At 34.6% G+C, this 17,710-nt stretch overlaps 1 protein-coding gene across 1 annotated transcript in view; it reads right to left on the reverse strand.

The window, feature by feature from the left end:
- The window catches only part of LOC148302713 (uncharacterized), a 50,000-nt gene that overhangs the window by 6,956 nt on the left and 25,334 nt on the right, over positions 1-17,710 (reverse strand). Inside the window, exons 2-5 of the mRNA XM_088271146.1 lie at positions 5,067-8,101; positions 4,108-4,252; positions 1,124-1,310; positions 550-734 (exon numbers count right to left, since the gene is read on the reverse strand). Of these exons, the coding sequence (XP_088127272.1) occupies positions 550-734; positions 1,124-1,310; positions 4,108-4,252; positions 5,067-8,101 (3,552 nt within the window). The remainder of the gene's footprint in view (positions 1-549; positions 735-1,123; positions 1,311-4,107; positions 4,253-5,066; positions 8,102-17,710) is intronic.

Here is a 17,710-nt window from a genome sequence, read left to right on the forward strand (position 1 = left end):
CGTTCTTGAAAGGAGTGAGTGATGTTTGCTATAACATCCACATTACAGTTCATTATTATTCATGAGTTACAATTTACATATCGCTCACTCCTTTTAACAACGTCATATATCAAAGAACTTGATTTTTCGGGAGATCGTTTTTAACGTTTGAAAATATGTAAAATACATTATATTAAAAATAAACATCAAGCCACTTATTGAAGTTTTTACTGTGAACAGATCTTTTTAGGTATAACTTTTAGTCATAAATTAAACCCTGAAGAGGGCAACAAGTGTTTGCCAAAACTAGTTGGTTGTTTATAAAAATGTGAGTGGATCAAAAAACAAAGTCTATTTATTTCTCATACTAATATATTAAAATGTTACTTTATAAGCATATTAAGCATCTAGACTCCCCAGCCCTACTTATAGCTCGTTGCTCCCTACATGTTTCCACCGATGAATCCCCGACATGCGCCTGTAGCACCACATCTCATCTTTGTGGAGATGTCAAATTTAAAAATACAAAGATATTGAGAAGATTGAGATACATAATGAAAGATTTTTTACCTATATGGCTGTCGAAGGTCACTGGGCTTTCGAGTTCTAGTATTGCAAGATCGTTCTCGAAGGTGGCTGCGTCGTAGTTCCTATGGACGATGACTCTCCGGACGTTCTTGGTGACAGATCTCTTGGTTTCCAGATCTCCCGATATATCGAACTCTCCCATCACGGCTACCAGCGAAGCCAGGAATCTTGATGACAAAAACATTATGAAGATATAATAAATATACACTTTAACTATCTTTTTTATATTTTTTTTTGACATCTCATCAAATGTGAAGAAGAATATGGAAGTCTGGGCATTTACGGGGCTGATGACCGTCATAGGCTGGTTTAAGTGATCACATTACACACGTGTAACATTCACCAATTCTACCCATTATTGACGACCACGCTAGTCAAATTCTTGGAAGTTCTATGTATACGACATCAACCAATTTATAAACCTTGTTCTTGAATCACTAGAACTTCACTTGAGACATCTATTGACGAGATGAAAAGAAGCTTTTTATTGAGCAGAAACTCTTATATTAGTATGTGATATTCGAATCATCTGGAATCATCTGGAATTTCCACTCACCCTGGCTGACAATGAGCTGCCGTGGTGACATATCTCGTGGCAATCAGGACTCCACCACATTTGTTCTTGGTGAACAGCCCCAACCAGGTCGACTCTCTCACCAACACCTGCCATGGCCATTCACCGAACGTTGCTCCCTTTCCGCCGACAATTCTACCCGATTTCACCATGGGTCGAACGCCACAGACTGAAAAATCAAACATATTTTACATTATATCGTAGTCGTACAGGAGAAAGTGACCAACTACCAAAACGTTAAATGTTCAGGAGGGCCATTTAAGTCACTTTTGTTTGGCAAGAAAATAAACATCAATGCAGTTAGTCATTTTTAACAAAAAATGTATCAAAATATCATTTAAATATTTATTTCAATATCATTTTTTATCATTTTGACGAATTGTATAATAAAGATTGTAATTACGTAAGCAAAAAAATTGTTTCGTCTAACTGATTTAGAAAATTTAAAAAAAATATATCTGTAAAAAAGGTGTCGGAACGCCATTCCACCGTGTTACATGAAGAAAAAGCCTTGTTTTTACATACAAATGTATATACATATCGTAGTCGCACAGGGAAAAGTGACCAACTAACACAACGAAAACATTTAAGTCACTTTTGCTTGGCAAGAAAATAAACATCAATGCAGTGTCATTTTAACAAGTCTATATATTATACTTCCAAGTTTAAAATCCTTTGGGATGTTTTCAGGGCAATATTAAGCTAGCAAGATATCAAATAGTTAATGATCACGTTTTTGTCAAAAATGCACTTGGTCACTGTATGACTACGATATATGGTCAGAGCAATCAAGTATTACTTCCTCAGATAATATATTATAACTTTTAAGAAACGTCTGAGACATTACTATTTATCATTAGATTCCTAACTGTCCATCAAACCTCTTCCCTTAGTTTTTCCCTCTACCTTCTTCCCTAAACTCCCTTTTCCCTTTACCTTCCTCATTATCACCAACATGTAATTTTTTTTTAATGTTCAAGTACTATCTACCCTCTGATTGCAAACAGCTATATATGGTATCAAACGTTTTGACCAATTTCACTAGTCTGTTTTTGGTTGGTTGGAGAATATTGCTTTTTAGCAATAAGCCCGCCAATGAACTTATATCTTTTCTGTACATAAAGTTAAAATAAATAAATATATAGTGGCAAAAAACGCTAACTCGAAATTATGGAATTTTGACTTGATGATGCATGTTATAACGTTTTCATCGTTCTATAAATTGGCAAAATACACTAAGTAGTTTGAAATGTCATATACATATCGCTCACTCCTTTCAAGAACATCATAAATCAAAAAACTAGATTTTTCAGGAGAACGTTTTTAAAGTTTAAAAATATAACACAATGTATTAAAAATAAATATCAAGCCACTTATTGAACTTTTTACTATGCAATAGATATTTTTTGGTAAGACCTGAAGGTTTTTTTTCCATTTGAAAAAGATAATATATATAAAAAAAAATAATTAAACAATACCTTCTTCAAAATGCAAAAACAACATTTTCTGCCTTATAGCGGGTAAATATTAAGTTAAAAATATGCATCTTTTGCTTGGATATAGTACATGTTCTGGGCATTCCGATAACATGCACAACTGAAAATTGACAATTTTTGATTAATGACGTTCTTGAAAGGAGTGAGCGATATATCGGTAGTGTAAAGGCAAAGCGGTATATCTGTCTCAGACCAAATTTTACAGGAGAGCAAAAACAAACTTGTGAAATTAAATAACTCATTTGCTTTATGTATTTTTGTATGTACAAATCTTAATAAAACTAAATAAGTGTTGCAACTACAGCTTTATCTTTTTGCCAGATAATAGAATACACTATTTTAGACATTTTGTGGAACAAACTTAGAAAATGAACAATGTGACAGATATTCCCCTGTGCCATTACATTACCGATATGTGGTTTTTTAAGTAAATTCACCTTTAAGTTTAAAAGCGGGTATTTAAACAGGGATTTTAGAGTTAACGTTTTTTGTCAGTATACCCACGATATAATAACCTTCCTTTTGGTGAAAACGATACTAAAATTAAAAGCAACAAAAATGCGCTAAGAGTGTCAGAAATGAAAACTCCAAGGAGCATATCTGGCAAGAGTCTGAGAGTTAGAATAAGGAACACCAGGAAAAGAGAAATATGCGAGATCGAAGATGTCGTTAAGTAGGGAAAGCAACGTAGGAGACAATGGTATGCGCACGAAAGAGAATGGAACCATCCAGACTCCCCCAAATTACACTGCACGTCCAACCCCAAGGTAGACAACTCCCGGGCAGACCACCATCATATAAACGCAGTGGCAACTTGATCGTTAACACATGAAAGAAAGGTGATTAGCCTTCCGCTTCAGGCCTGGGAATCGAACTCGGGACCTCCAGAACACTAGCCGAGCGTGCTGACCATTACACTGGTGGACAAAATGTATTTGATGTAGCTACAAAAAATTAATATTATAATTTAATTCATTTGCAAGTTCATATATCTTCTTTTTACATATTGCTTACTCCTTTCAAGAACGTCATAAATATAAAAAAATAGATTTTTCAGGAGAACGTTTTTAAAGTTTAAAAATATAACACAATGTATTAAAAATAAATATCAAGCCACTTATTGAACTTTTTATTGTGCAACACATCTTTTCAGGTAAAATCTAAAGGTTTTTTCTCCTTTTGCAAAATATATGGTTTATTTAAAAAAATAATTAAACAAAACATTTTCTTTAAAATGCAAAAACAACACTTTCTGCCCTGTAGCGGGTAAATATTAAGTTGAAAATATACCTCTTTTGCTGGGATATAGTACATTTTCTGGCCATTCCAAAAACACGCACAACTGAAAATTGACGATTTTTGATATATGACGTTGTTGAAAGGAGTGAGCGATATCTCAATACTAGTTACTCTGTTACTCTCCAATAAAAAGACTAAGCTCTTGTGCTTGGAGAAGGAGGATTGACTTACGGTGTTTGAATTCTCCGCTAGGTGTCTCCGTGGTGTAAACATCTTCCTCTACCACGGCAGCTTCCGTTGTGGTTGTTGTCGTAGATACTGTCGTTGTCGTTGATGGTGTTCTTGGTTTCGTAGGCTTAGCAGTGGTCGTGGTTTGCTGTAAAAACAATTTGAAACATTTATTTAAAATACCAGTCAAGCCGACCGTTAATAATAATTAATGGTCGGCTTAGCTGGTATTTTGATAATGTAAGCTTAAAGAGGTTGTATATATTATAGGCGTCTCAACCTAAAGCCAAGCAATTATGGTTTTCATTTGTAATATATCCTAATTTTACTTGGTAAATACCACTAAAAGCTTTGTGATTTTCTTTGTTCGATGCATACATCATTTTAGATACGACGTTTGAATACATGAGTTTCAAAAATTTAAATAGTGTGGTTGTCAATCATGGGTGGAATCGTGAATATTACACGTGTATAAAGTGATAACTTGAACTAATATTTGACAGGTAGTAAGCCCTGTAAATACACAGACATCTGTATTTTTATTCATCTCTGTTGAGATGTGAATATAAAAATAACTCCCGAGTGGAGAAACCCAGATTTGTGAACAACGATTGGGACGCAATCAAGAATGTTGTGAGTAACTTTAAAATGTTATTTAAAGGATTTTTTTATTATTATTTTGGATTCGTAAAATAACGATGGATCTTTCTAGAAAGACATCTAGAGGAAGAACAAAGAATTTATGGATGCTGCAGGGAGATAACGTGATTCGAAGGCATGGCCTAGGTCACGTTGTATATGATAGAAGGACCTACGACCTGAGGACGAGGAGAGCTGACCCCAGCAGTCTACAAAGACGATAAGCTGGGATGGAGCTAGGAAGAAGAAGATTTTGTTAAATGACTTTAGGTTTTGTTAAATAACTTAATTCTGGGTAAATATTGAATCTTTTCAAATCTTACTCGAGTCGCTGGTTTCCTTGTGGTTTGCGGCTGGGTCACAACCGTTGTCAAAGGAGCACCGGTTGTAGTTGTAACCCTCGCTGGTTTCTTCGTTGTTCTCGGCTTCTTCGTCGTTGTTGTTCCTCCTCTAACGGGCTTCTTCGTTGTCGGCTTTCTCGTCGACACCACCGAAGGTTTTTTCGTCGTCGTCGAGACGTTTTGAGTCTTGTCCAGAATGACGATGTCGTGGAGTTCTTGGAAGGTGTCTTGGAAGCTGCCGACGATTTTGTTTACGAACAAACTCATCTTGTCGTTGAGTTCGTCGTCCTCTTGGAAGAGCATCGGTGGTGTGGTGAATTCGACTTCTTGGAATATTATGTCTGTAGTTGAAATGTTGGAAGTCACCAGGGAATTGGTGACGAGTCCTGTAGCATTGAGATTCGGATTTCTCACCGGTGGGAAATTGATCCATTCATCAGCTGGAGGCTTTGAAGGTTTAGGAGCAGGCGTGGAAGAACTCGATGGCTGTCGTGTTGGATTTGAAGTAAAATCAATGTTAATCTGCGGTACATATCCAGCATTTAAACCTGAAGAAGTAACACTCGATATAGTGTCTGGGTTTCCACTTGAAGATTCGAACCCTGCTGGATTTCTAACTGGAGGGAAGTTCATCATTTCATCTGGTGATAGCTGAGCATCAGTTATCACTGGAGTCTGGCCGACAGTCACCACTGGCTTTGGTGTTATGACCACAGCTGTAGTCGGTATCCTCAATGTGGAGAATTGCGCCCAGTTATCATTAGTTTGTTCAGGAGTATTTTGTAACTGGGATTCTGTTGAAGAATATTCTCCTATCTGAGCTGCTGTTGATTCTGTATCGTTATTTGTTCCTTGTGTAGATGAAGCAGGCACGAATGGTCGATTACTTAAAGGATCAAAGTAAACTACATTGGTGTTTGAAATTACGTTGTTCAGAACGATTTGTTGGACTGGTTTCTTTTTCTTTGGTGGAGTTGTGACTGGGGAATTTGGTCGGCTTTCAGTGGAAGGCTTGTTTGGTTTGGGCGTGTAGAAATTGTTGTTGACAACTCCTAATGTTGAATCAGAATAAGTGGTACTCGAAACCGTTTCTGGTCTTCCGCTTGTCGACTGGAATCCGCCTGGATTTCTAACCGGTGGGAAATCGGTAAGTTCTTCAGTTTGAGGTTGAGCACTACCATCTTTAACTGGGTACTGTGGAGAAGGTGTCATTGTTGGAAAAGTCAAAATACTTGGTTTTGGGGTGATCAGAACTGTTGGCGATGGTTTTTCAGACGTGGAGTACTGGGGCCTTTTCTCGTTTTGATTTTGTCCGTAATTAGATTCTGACGGCTCATTATCCTCTTGATCAAAATGTACCAAATTAGTAGATGAAACGACGTGACTGTTTGATAGAGTTGGATGTACTGGCTTTCCCTTCAATGGTGATATTTGTGTAACAGATGCGTAATCTTCTTTTTCATCTGTATCTACCGGGTATCGAATAGGGAATTTAGGTGGTTTGGGAGTATAATTTTCATACTGCGAGTTATTGATATCATTCAACACAATGACTGTAGGTGTCACGCCAGAAAAATTGTCAGGACCAGCGCTGGAGACTTCGTAGCTCGGTCCGACGTTGTGAATATTTGAGACAGGTCGTTTTGTCGGCACAGGACTGTAAACGTAGCTTGTTGATGGTGGTTTCGGACTCTCTGTGGATGGAGATCCCCAATAATCGTCATACGATAGAGTTGAAGATCCATAATGCCCAGTGCTTACGACTTCCGGTTGTTTCGTTGTATTTCGAATAACAGGTCGTCTTGTGAAGAATCCTGACGTTGATCCGTACTTCTCAGGATACGTGGAAACATATCCTGGACGCTTTGTAACAGCTGGGCTATAAACATAGCTAGTTGAAGGTGCTTTTAGAGTCGTGGTTGTGTACAAATCATTCTCAGCATTTTGGACCGGCGGTGGTTGACTATCATAAACGGTTGGTGGATAAGATCCATTGAGCATGTTGACAATAGACTGAATTGAAGCAATCTCTTGGTTAGTATCAGCGCTGGTAACAGACGCTTTGAGAGGATGTGGAGGTCTTGTAACGGTCTGCACCAAAACAAAATGCCCCTTAATTGGTTCTTTAGTCGTTACTGGCTTCGGTCTAAAGCCAGGTTTTTGATACGCAGGTTTTTCAGTAAACTGAGGGTATTGCTTCGTGGGAGCTGATGCAGTCATAGTGTACTTCTGTTCAGCGATGTCATCCATAGCTGTTGAAGAATCTTTCCAGGACGCTTGATCGACGGTTGTAGCTGTCGTGTCTGCGACTGGTCTATGCGTATTGTAAGCGTTAGATGGCAATGTTGTCATATCTTGAAGCGACGGTTTAGTATGCATATTATAAACATTACTTCCAGGAGCGGAGAAATCGCTAGGGCGTGATATTTCAGCAATATCTTCACCGTTTTGGCTTATCAAAACCGTGTCTGCTTCTTCATGCGAAATAGTGCTGTGACTAAATAATGTTTCTGGAATGTCACCTGTATCCATAATGATGTCTTCTTTATTCGGAGTACCTTGTAGAAGAGCATTTGTGATTTTAGCTACGCTGTCTGAAGTCTGTTCCGAGTATATTTGGGTTGTTGTTAGCAAGCTAGGCTTGGCCGCGTTCGGATTGAAGTAGGAGTTGGCTAGCTGGTGCAGATCGTCGGATTCATCTTCGTTTATAACAGTATGTTCTTTATCAGGTGTCAGGAGATCTGGATTCAAGAGATGATTGTTGTTTGATACTACGACTCCAGAGATGACAGCGTTATCCCGGATTCCCTGTTTTCCATACAGCTGGCAGCAAGCTCCGAAGAGGAAGCCGTCCATGCAAGTCCCTACCACGTCACCATCTCGCTGCGTACACTCGTGGTTGAACATGCAGACCGCTGGACCACTCTTCGTCAGGCCAAGCTTGTCTCTTCTCGCGGGTCGGCTGGCTTCGCAAGATCTCGGGATAATTCTGTATCCTCCGAACATTTTTGACGATTCTGAAAAAAGAGACATCGAACTTTAGTGTGGTGATCGTATATTTTTTAAACATACCTAATATTATAAATAACTAATAAAGTAAACAGTATGACGCTTCATTGCCGGGATAGGCAAAAACAATCGGATCACACCAATCTGTCGTTGCGAACAATCTTAATCTCTTCCACATTTATGCATCCCCTCATACATACTCGCTGATTATTTCGACTCAAGACCTGACCACATTCAAGTATATTGTACACATGATTATAATCACACACCTGATTATAATCATGTATGTGATTATAATCGTGTGTGATTATAATCATAATATTCTGGCGTTTCTCATGTGTGTGATTAAAATCCAGTATTCGGACCTCACATACTAATCAAAGATTTTCTGTTCAATAAAAAGCTTATTTCATCTCTCCAATGGACGTCTCTAATGAAGTTCTAGTGATTCAAGAATAATGTTTCAAAATTGATTCATATATATTTAGAACTTCCAAGAATTTGAGTAGTGTGGTTGTCAATAATGGATAGAATTGGTGAATGTTACAAATATGCAAAGTGATCACTTAAACCAGCCTATGACGGTCGTCAGCCCCGTCAATGTCCAGACTTCCATATTCTTCTTTATCTTCGATGAGATATCAAAAAATAATATTAATCAGTTTTGATAAAGAAGCGGTTAGCTTCAAAACCGGTAGACATTATAATTAATTCTCTGCCTGCCCCTGTGGTAAGCGGCGTGATGGTTAGTTGGCTAGTTATAAATAATTTGGTGAGCTTTATTGAACCCATGACCAAGGTGTAACGGTCAGTTACGTACATACCGTCATGCGCCGCCCTACATAACGCTGTATAACAAATTCACGTTCAGCGATCTGTATAGTCTGTACGCAAAATGTATTGTTAATTTAATTTAATTGAAATATTTTATATTTAAAAAATAATGGTTAAAAACAATAAAAAATTTTAATACAGTTTTCATTATTTTTAACCATTTTAACCTAATATACACACAAAAAAGAGAGAAAACTTAAGAATATAAGCATTTTACTATTTTCATAGAATTAACTCTTGATCATTCACCCATTCCTTTATATCCCATATTTTATTTTAACCTCTAACATCCGTCGGCGACAAATCAAAAATGTTCGGAATGATATATTGCAGTGTTCGACTACCATATTTTTTGTTAAATTTTGGGACTATGAAACCTTCGTTGTGTGTATAAAACCTTATATATATATATATATATATATATATATATATATATATATATATATATATATATATATATATATATATATATATATATATATATATATATATATATATATATATATATATATATATATATATATATATATATATATATATATATATATATATATATATATATATATATATATATATATATATATATATATATATATATATATATATATATATATATATATATATATATATAAATATATATTTATATATATATATATATATATATATATATATATATATATATATATATATATATATATATATATATATATATATATATATATATATATATATTTATATATATTTATATAAATTTATAAAAAAATGCATTTATAAAAAAGTTTTGTAAATTATTTTTTAATTTCGATTTTACTAGGTAAATTACTCATGTTATCATTAATAAAAATTGACCAAACATCATGCCACGTATCCGCAGGGGTAGGCAGAGGGGATGGAGTGCCACACTAATTTGTCTTTGAAAACAGTCTTGGCGTTTTAATCATTCATGCATCTTCTTATACATACCCGCCGATTATTTCGACTCCTGACCCTCACTTTCAAGTATTTGAAATACTTGATCACTTCAAGTATTTGAAACACACTTTCAAGTATTTGAAAAACAAAGTTTTCGTCGATATTTCTCTGCTCTATTACTAACTAGTACACTTTCGTCCGCCTCCGTAGTGTAATGGTCAGCATGCTCGGCTACCGTTTTGGAGGTCCCGGGTTCGATTCCCAGGGGGGCTCAAATAAATATAAGTGATTTTTTCACTCTAATATTTATTCAATATTACCTAAAGCGGAGGGCTGATCACCTTTCCTTCATGTGTAAACGATGAGGATAACACTGCGTTTATATGAAGCAGTGCCCTATGCACCATTGGGGTGCGGATAAGGGTTTTATTATTATATTATTACTAACTACATTCGCCTCATATTTTTTTCAACTGTCCTTTCTTCATTCACATGCCCAAACCATCTGAACACACCTTTCTTAATTTTATCGATAATGCTTTTCTTGGACTGGCATTCTTTCCTTTTATCACCATTCAAACATCTACAATATTTTGCCACAGATTTCAAGTGCATTCAGTCTTTTATCTTTCTATTCCCAACTCCATGCTTACTTCCATATCTCTAAATTTGTTTTACCATTTTTTATTTTAAATATTATTAGTGTGCACTTTCATTGCGGACACACTATACGTTGAACCAGATTAGTAATTCATTCGCCGCTGACTATACCATCAGAATACACACCAACCGAATCAGAGGAGACGTCGAAATTAGTCACAGCCGGTGAAATTTCCGGCTGGCAAGAAAAGAAAGCCGGTAATCGACTCCCAAGAGGTCATACCTGACGCTCGTCTTTATGTGATCCGGGTACTGAGCCGGTGACGGCGCTACGTGACGCAGAACGCGACCACGCCGGAGAAAAGTGACATTTGATGGGACAATCATAACGCTATAAAAAATTACTTTCACTTAAATGCGCTTGGTCTTAATCTTATACTGTACATACTTACAATGATTAAAGAAAACACTTCGTTTTTTACCACTTGAGTTTTATTATAGACTACATGTTTCAGAAGTTAAACTTCCATTATTCAGGTCTGTATAGTAACTGTTATCTTTGTTATTATACAAACCTGAATGATGGAAGTTTAACTTCTGAAACATGTAGTCTATAAAAAAATTCAAGTGGTAAAAAACGAAGTGTTTTCTTTAATCATTGTAACATGTCTTACCACAAAGTTAATGCCGAAACAATAAATAAAATACTTTACATACTTCATTTGAGCGGCCCCAGACCTGCGCTTAAAACTGAAAACTAAATATTTTCTAGAGTTCGTTACATATTTATTGACTTACTAACTAACTTTCCCGTAGGGGTAGTCAGAGCATAAAAAGATTAATATATATATATATATATATATATATATATATATATATATATATATATATATATATATATATATATATATATATATATATATATATATATATATATATATATATATATATATATATATATATATTTAGAAATTTTAGAGAACCATTAATGAGTAACCAAATAAAACAGTATTTGTAACATTGCATTTTTAAAATTTTACATATAATAATACCCGGTAAACGGAGAGATTTTGGAACAGGTAGATGATTTCGTGTATTTGGGTAGTATGTTTTCTAGGGATGGAAAGATTGATAAAGACATAGAAAGGAGAGGGAATGCTGGGAACAAAGTGAATGGTGCACTGAAATCGGTTATAGCAAATAAAAACCTATCAGCGGAAGCTAAACTGGCAGTGCACAACGGAGTCCTGGATCCAACTCTAATGTATGGAAGTGAAACATGGAGTTGGCAAAAGAAGGATGAAAGTAGACTGAATGCAGTCGAAATGCGATCTCTCAGAAGAATTTGCGACAAAACGACGTATGATAGATGTGCGAATAGTGAAATAAGGAAGGAATGCAAAGCTGAGATAAGCATTATCGATAAAATTAAGAAAGGTGTGTTGAGATGGTTTGGACATGTAGAACGAATGAGTAACGAAAGAACGGTAAAACAAATTTATGAGGCGAATGTTAGCAGGAAAAGAAGCAGAGGAAGACCGAGAAAAACATGGCACGATCAGGTATGCCAAATACTTGAAAGTGGTCAGGTTAGGAGTCGTAACAGTCGGCGGGTATGTATGAGGAGATGCATGAACGTGAAAGAGGCGAAGAATGTTTGCAAGGACAGAGTGGTGTGGCGCTCTATTCTCTCTGCCTACCCCTGCGGGGAAGCGGCGTGATGGTTAGTTAGTTAGTTAGTTAGTTAGTTATGTAAATACCCGGAAGAGGGGCGTAACCCTTCCCTTACAATACCAATAACATTCACGCCCTCCGTACACCATATGAAAGTATGAATAAAGGGTAATTAGCTATAATCTAACAATGAGTATTTCAATGTTTTAAAAGTTAGTCCATAAACCCTGATGATGACAAGGTTCTTGTCGAAACCGGTTGGTTAAACCAATGAAAAGGGGTTACCACAAAGTTGTTTAATTTTATAAAATTTAAAAATTCATAAAAAAAATGTCACATTGATTGTCTCATTTGATCCTGAATCTCTCGTTATTAGTTGTCCGTGATCAGGTATTCTGGAAGTCCTATTGACTCATCACCCATTCACATCACATCCAACACACCCAGTTTTTCACCAGAATGAAGCTATTTAAAATTCTGACACGACCAAATTTAGACCAGAGTTTTTATTTCTTAAAATGCTGAAAAACGCAAATAACGGACAATGACTGACTGACTGATGTTTGAGGCATGTAGACCGTTATATATACAATATGCATATTTCTTCTTCTTCAAACCCTACCCGCACCTAAATGGTGCATAGGGCACTGCATCATATAAACGCAGTGTTATCTTGATCGTTAACACATGGAGAAAAGGGTGATCAGCCCTCCGCTTTAGGTACCAGTCCAGGGTAATATTGAATAAATATATATATATATATATATATATATATATATATATATATATATATATATAAATATATATATAAATATTTATATATATATATATATATTTATATATATATATATATATATATATATATATATATATATATATATATATATATATATATATATATATATATATATAAATATATATATATATATATATATATATATATATATATATATATATATATATATATATATATATATATATATATATATACACACACACACAGTTACAAATATATATTGTGTGTAAATGTATGTAAATCTAATCAACGTTTTAGAATACTCTTGTGTTTCTATTATATGTACTTGTGACTGATAAAAAAATGACAAAAACCTTTTTTTGCAATGGCAACGCCATCTGTTGCAAGCAACAGCAACTGACCAGATATTTAACTCTTTACTGTTTGTGAATAGCGTCTTTTGATAGCTTTTATCACTAACCGTTGAATGAAACTTGAAAGAAAAAGGAATGTGTGATTCCTATTTTCTTTCTGTTCTATTTAATCTGACTGAACCGCAGCAACGAGTGGCCGAATACAGTCAGCTCACAATATTTATAAACAATCTACATTACAAAGGTGTAGAGAATAGCTCCGTGTTATTTCTCACAGCCATAAACTATATCGTACGTCGATTTTCGCACATCTGTATCGAGAAATCTCTCACGACCGGATGAAATTTCTTACTCATAAGTATGTTTTTTGATATCATTCTACTTTCTTTGTGACCTCATACCTCCGATTCGATATAAAACCATGTAATATAGGTTACTCACATTCACACACTAATTGCTGCTTCTCGTACATACATAATATACATGTATAATACGCATCGGGTGTATTCTGCTAAGAAATCATTTGGGTCGGGAAATTAAAATATATCAAAATAGGTTTATATATTGAAAACAACAAAAAATACGCTGATCTGGATAAGATGGTCCTGTATATTTAAAAACGATTTTACGTCGTTTTAAACCAGGTGGTTTAAAACAATCACAGATGGTTTAAAATTACTAAAGGTGATTTAAAACACCCGAAGGGTTTTTTTTTAAACAATCACAGACGGTTTAATACAATCACAAGCGGTTTAAAACAATCACAGACGGTTTAAAACAACCAAATGCGGTTAAAAACAACCACATGTGGTTTGAAACAACCAAAGATGGTTTAAAACACCCACAAATGTTTTTAAAAACCTACAGATAGTTTTAAACAACCCTAGTTAGTTTAAAACTCCGTCAGACAGTTTAAAACAACTAAATATGGTTTAAAACAATCACAAGCGGTTTCAAACAATTACAGGCGGTTTAAAATAGATTTTTAATAAAAACGCTTTAACAAATACGCATACCATACATACAAATACCTAACGATGAAACTACTGACGATTTTTTAAAATAGAAAACATGTATTTATATTATATTTATTAAATTGGCACTCTGATTCATACGCTATGTTATATAAAAATTATATATTTTGTAAATTAAAAGCATTTAAAACCTTGTGGTATGGTAATAAAACACTCTCCTTACCATCCATTGTTTACTTTGTGTAATACCACTTTTTTAAACACTTGACTACCGGTTGACATGTGACTATCGGTTCCGGTAGTCACAAAGAAAAGTCCACTTTTGAAAATATTCCCATTGTGATTCATTTGTCGTCTTTCTCTCTTTCAAAATTTTTATTTTTATACAAATGTCAAATCGTAATAATTTTATTTTAATTTTAATAATTTTGATGTAATAATTTTATTTTAATTTTAATGACCTGATGATGGAATGATTTTCCGAAACCGGTAGTCAAAAATGAGTGTTTAAAAAAGTGGTATTGCACAATGGATGGTAAGGAGAGTGTTTTAAAAATTACCCTACAAAATTACATTTAAAAAAATAGTTTGCATAATAAATGGTAATTATGAAACAATAGACCCTAATGATAAACCTGCCATCGCATTGAGTCACTGTCAGTGTATTTGGGTAATTCTTGCTCGCAAATCAAATTATCTTCCAAATACACATGAAAAATATTTGGCGCTAGAAGTCTCTTATAATATATTATAAAACCCTTATCCGCACCCCAATGGTGCATAGGGCACTAAGTCATATAAACGTAGTGTTATCTTGATCGTTTGCACATGAAGGAAAGATGATCAGCCCTCCGCTTCAGGTACCAGTCCATGGTAATATTGAATAAATATTACAGTGAAAAAATCACTTATATTTGTTTTACCCCCCTTGGGAATCGAACCCGGGACCTCCAGAACGGTAGCCGAGCGTGCTGACCATTACACTACGGAGGCGGACAGAAGTCTCTGGTTCGATAAAAACCTCTCAGATAGGTCAAAATAAATGTAGGTAATTTTTTCTATAATGTTTATTTGATATTACCTCGGACTGGAACCTGTAGCGTAGGACTGATCACCTACATGTATTTTGGTTTGCAATCAAATATAAAACAAATCTATAAAACAACAATCCAATCGAAAATATTGAAAATGCTAAGTGTCAGAGTGTGTTGTTAAGAAGCAAGCCGTCTGCCATGAGCAATATTTATTTGATATTATCTCGAACTGGAACCTGTAGTGTAGGACTGATCACCGACATGTATTTTGGTTCGCAATAAAATATAAAACAAATCTATGAAACAGCAATCCAATCGAAAATATTGAAAATGCTAAGTGTCAGTGTCTGTTGTTAATAAGCACGCCGTCTGCCATGAGTAATGATCAGTATTACGTGTGCTGCTGCTGCAACGTTCAACAGATGGCGCTGCCATTGCAGTAATGAAACTTTTTTTCTAAAAGTGTTTTTACCTGTCACAAGTGGATATCAGAAATCGCGCGCATTTGAATTCAATTTTCTTAAAAAAATTTAAAACTGTCAGTGAATTGATTTAAGATTTGGAGCAAATGAACATTTACATTTTATTTATATAAATAGATAAAAATACGCGCGTGTTCAAATGCAACGCTGTGTCGAAATTTCAAAGCAATCGGTGATTGATAATTTGAGATTTTTAACTAATTCACAATTACATGTTTTCATTTATTGATTCGGCAGTCACTTTATGATAAAGTCTATCCGTTTTTTGTTTAAGTTTTACTTAGTAAATACCACTATTAATTGAAATAAAAAAATCATGTTTATTGTAAAGACAAATCCATACATGTACATGTATGGATTTGTCTTTACCGTGTGATTTCCCCATATGTGATAGATGCGTTCTCTATAATGTGATGAGATTATAACGGTAATATGTACTATCCAATTACAACGTGTGTCCGAGTGTTATATCAACATCATACTATACTCACCTATGATTTCATACGTCGTACAATACATGTATAGTCAGTAAGTCGATATATAAGGCCGGATTCATAATCGGCTAAAACCGTAACATCTAGTCACAGCGCTACGATATGCTTCTATTAGCATTTCTACACTTTCTATCGAGGTAAATTGTTATATATATACAATTTATATATATATATATATATATATATATATATATATATATATATATATATATATATATATATATATATATATATATATATATATATATATACATAGTGTCTGTCCGCCTTCGTAGTGAAACGGTCAGCACGCTCGGCTACCGTACTAGAAGTCCCTGGTTCGAATCCTTCAAGTGTAAACGACCAAGATAATACTGCGTTTGTATGATGCAGTTCCCTGTACACCATCGGGTGCATAGGGCACTGCATCATAAAACATCGACAACAGACTACATACACAAGATTTTTGGTGTGTCCCAATCCTTGTTAACGAATCTGGGTCTCTCCATTTAGGAGTTATTTTTACATTTTTTACATCTCAATAAAGATGAGGAAGTTGCTTCATAAGCGAGTTATCTACATTTATATGCATTATGTATGGTTTATTTGAGTAAGTTGTATACATGTAGTTAATAAATATCCGGGTTGTGGTCCCGTGGTTAGTGTCGCGGACTCAGAGTTTCTCGGTTCGAACCCACTCTACCACAATTTGATACCTATTTCTAATAATGAGCCTCTTAGGCTCACAGAAATAGTATGAAATTGAAGTATTTTTGTAAATAATAAAAACGCAAATATTTCTCTTTTTAAATTAAAAAAAATGATCAAATTAAAACCGTGGTAAAAACTGATACTCATGTTTTCATGCGTCTTCCAGTGTGTATATTATATATGAAATAATTCGGTAAAGATCTTGCGAACAATTAACAATTTTCGTCAATTTTCAGTTGTGCATGTTTTCGGAATGCCCAGAAAATGTACTATATCCCAGCAAAAGCGGCATATTTTTAACATAATATTTACCCGCTACAGGGCAGAAAGTGTTGTTTTTGCATTTTGAAGAAAAGGTGTTTTTTAATAATTTTCTTAAATATACTAAATATTTTTCAAATGGAGGAAAAACTTTCAGGTTTTACCTAAAAAGATCTGTTACACAGTAAAAAATTCAGTAAGTGGCTTGATATTTATTTTTTTTACATTGTATTATATATCAAAACTTTAAAAACGTTCTCCTGAAAAATCGAGTTTTTTTATTTATGACGTTCTTGAAAGGAGTGAGCGATGTGTGTGATTATAATCCAGGATTCCGACCTCACATACTAATAAAAGAGTTACTGCTCAATAAATAGCTTCTTTTCATCTCACCAATAGATGTCTCTAGTGAAGTCTTAGTGATTCAAGAATAATGTTTCAAAATTGGTTCATATATATAGAACTTCCAAGAATTTGAATAGTGTGGTTGTCAACAATGTGTAGAATTGGTGAATATTACACGTGTGTAAAGTGAGCACTTAAACCAGCCTA

This window comes from Brachycentrus maculatus, unplaced genomic scaffold, assembly GCF_059751285.1.
Source record: "Brachycentrus maculatus isolate JH-2025_06_01 unplaced genomic scaffold, ASM5975128v1 h1tg000420l, whole genome shotgun sequence".
NCBI lineage: Eukaryota > Metazoa > Arthropoda > Insecta > Trichoptera > Brachycentridae > Brachycentrus > Brachycentrus maculatus.